Source organism: Triticum dicoccoides, chromosome 7B, assembly GCF_002162155.2.
Source record: "Triticum dicoccoides isolate Atlit2015 ecotype Zavitan chromosome 7B, WEW_v2.0, whole genome shotgun sequence".
NCBI lineage: Eukaryota > Viridiplantae > Streptophyta > Magnoliopsida > Poales > Poaceae > Triticum > Triticum dicoccoides.
The window spans coordinates 437,098,368-437,100,800 of NC_041393.1; the positions used below are offsets into that span (position 1 = coordinate 437,098,368).

General features: G+C 54.4%; 1 protein-coding gene across 1 annotated transcript; it reads left to right on the forward strand.

The window, feature by feature from the left end:
• The first annotated feature begins 312 nt into the window (after positions 1-312).
• On the forward strand, positions 313-2,011 carry LOC119337127. Its single transcript, XM_037609237.1, has one exon. It carries the CDS (start codon positions 518-520, stop codon positions 1,535-1,537), a length of 1,020 nt encoding a protein of 339 aa, XP_037465134.1. The 5' UTR covers positions 313-517; the 3' UTR covers positions 1,538-2,011.
• The last annotated feature ends 422 nt before the right edge of the window (positions 2,012-2,433 follow it).

The following is a 2,433-nucleotide window of genomic DNA, read 5'->3' on the forward strand; positions in this document are numbered from 1 at the left end:
ATATGTGGGCATTTCATTAAAGATAGGAATGAATGAGAGAAACGGTGCGCTGGCCCATCAAGACATGTGTCAAGCCTAGACGTTGTGGACGTGAGAGGAAAGATTGATTGGTTGATCACTAGCTTTTTCGTAAAAAAAGAAAAAGAGAAAACCCCGTCATTTCGCGGAAGCAAGGAACACGCGTCGCCCCGCTTCATTCGTCGGGCTGTCGGTCGGTTTCCGCGACTGCAAGCGGGTGACGGGTGACGGGTCGCTTGCTTCGCCACGAGGCTCTCAGCCAACCCAGCTTGACCCAATCAACTCGTCGCGCACGTCAACCATCCCAAAATCCCCAAATCCGCCGAGCTCTTGCTTCTTCTCCAGCCTTCCCTTTCCTTCCCACGCGAACAAAAGAACAAAAGAATCTAAAAATCCCCAAATCCCCCTCCCCTTCCACGCCAGCTCCGCCCTCAATCCCCAATTCCCCACGCGGCCGGCCTCCCCACCAGCTCGGATCCCCGCCGCCAGCAGCTCCGCCATGGAGTGCGAGCCCGAGGAGCTGCAGTTCCTGGGCCCCGTCGGCATCTACCGGGAGTCGGTGGCCATCCTGCGCGCGCACCGCCCGCTCTACGCCCGCATCGCCGCCGCCTTCGTCCTCCCGCTCTCCGCGCTCTTCCTCGCCCACATCGCCATCTCCCACGCCCTCTTCTCCACCATCGACTCCGACGACTCCGCCCTCGAGTCCTCCGCCCCCGGGACTGCCTCCCAGCAGCGGATCCTCCAGCGGCTCGGCGCCGACTGGGCCGCCCTCGTCCTCTTCAAGGCCGCCTACCTCCTCGCGCTCCTCCTCTTCTCGCTCCTCTCCACCGCCGCCGCCGTCTTCTCCGTCGCCTCCGTCTACTCCGCCAAGCACGACGCGCTCACCTTCCCGCGGGTGCTCTCCGTCGTGCCCCGCGTCTGGCGCCGCCTCGCGGCCACCTTCCTCTCCGCATTCGCGCTGCTCTTCGCCTACCACTTCGTCTTCGCCGTCGTCTTCATCGCGCTCCTCGTCGCCGTCGACAATGGCTCCACCCTCGCCGGGCTCCTCGCCTTCGTCGTCATCGTCGCCTACCTAGTCGGGCTCGTCTACCTCAGCGTCGTCTGGCACCTCGCCAGCGTCGTCTCGGTGCTCGAGGACTACAAGGGGTTCCAGGCCATGCGCAAGAGCAAGGCGCTCATCCAGGGGAAGCTCTGGACCGTCGTGATCATCTTCGTCACGCTCAACATCGTCTTCATCGTCGTGGAGTTCGCCTTCCGCGCCTGGATCGTCCAGGGCGCGCGCCACGGTCTCGGCGCGGGAGGGAGGCTGCTCCTTGGCCTCGTCATGCTGGCTGCGCTGTGCTCGGTCGTCATGGTGGCGCTGGTGGTGCAGACGGTGGTGTACCTGGTGTGCAAGAGCTACCACCACGAGAGCATCGACAAGAGCAACATCTCCGACCACCTCGAGGTCTACCTCGGCGACTACGTCCCGCTCAAGGCCAGCGACGTGCAGATGCAGCACTTCGGCGACGAGGTCTGACCCCTCCCAAAGATCGACCTGCTTCTGTTTGCTCTCTTCTCTGTAATACCACTACTAGTCTAGTCACACAGGAATCACAATTCCATTGCTGGTCATTTACCCAAAACAGAATGAAATGGAAGGAAGCTGAAGAGAAGTAGGATCATTTGATCAGCAGTTTCTCAGTAATTATACTCAGCTTTGCTATGACACGAGGAACAGTTGGATGTTGCTTGTACTCCCTCCGTCCCAAAATTCTTGTCTTAGATTTGTCTAAATGCGGATGCATCAAGTCACGTTTTAGTATTAGGTTCATCCGTATCTAGACAAATGTAAGACAAGAATTTTGGGACAGAGGGAGTAGTAATTTGTAATGGAGGGATGGGATTGGTACTGCACTACTGTTACTACATGCTAGCTTGATCGCTTGTGTGTGCACTGAAATGAATGAGGACATGTGTTAATTATGGATAGTAGATCACTGCACCACTCTTATCATCGTTTGAAGATTCTGCAATTAATTAATTACACTTGTGATTATGAGTGAGCTGAATGTAGTACTCCCAGGCTACGAGATGAATTGAGATTACACTATCCGGAGAGTTTACTGGGTTTTGGTCTTTACACTATCTGAGTAATTAAGCATGCCGTAGAGTATTCATTTTGCCATGCAAATGACAGTTGGATTGCCGACTTGTCATACTAGTTGGGAGTCCAAGGCTCAAACTTAGACCGATCCCTATGCTACTACTGCCTCCCTCCGTCCTGGTTTAACCGTCTATGTCAATTTTTGACCGTAAATTGAACTAACAAATGTTTATGCATGTCAAAAAAAATTTATATCATTGAACACTATGTTCAAATAAGAATCCAATGATATAAAAATTATACCATTGAACACTATCTTCAAATAAGAG

Coding starts and splice junctions, on each gene's coding strand:
- LOC119337127 (XM_037609237.1), top strand. CDS start 518: ATGGAGTGCGAGCCCGAGGAGCTGCAGTTCCTGGGCCCCGTCGGCATC.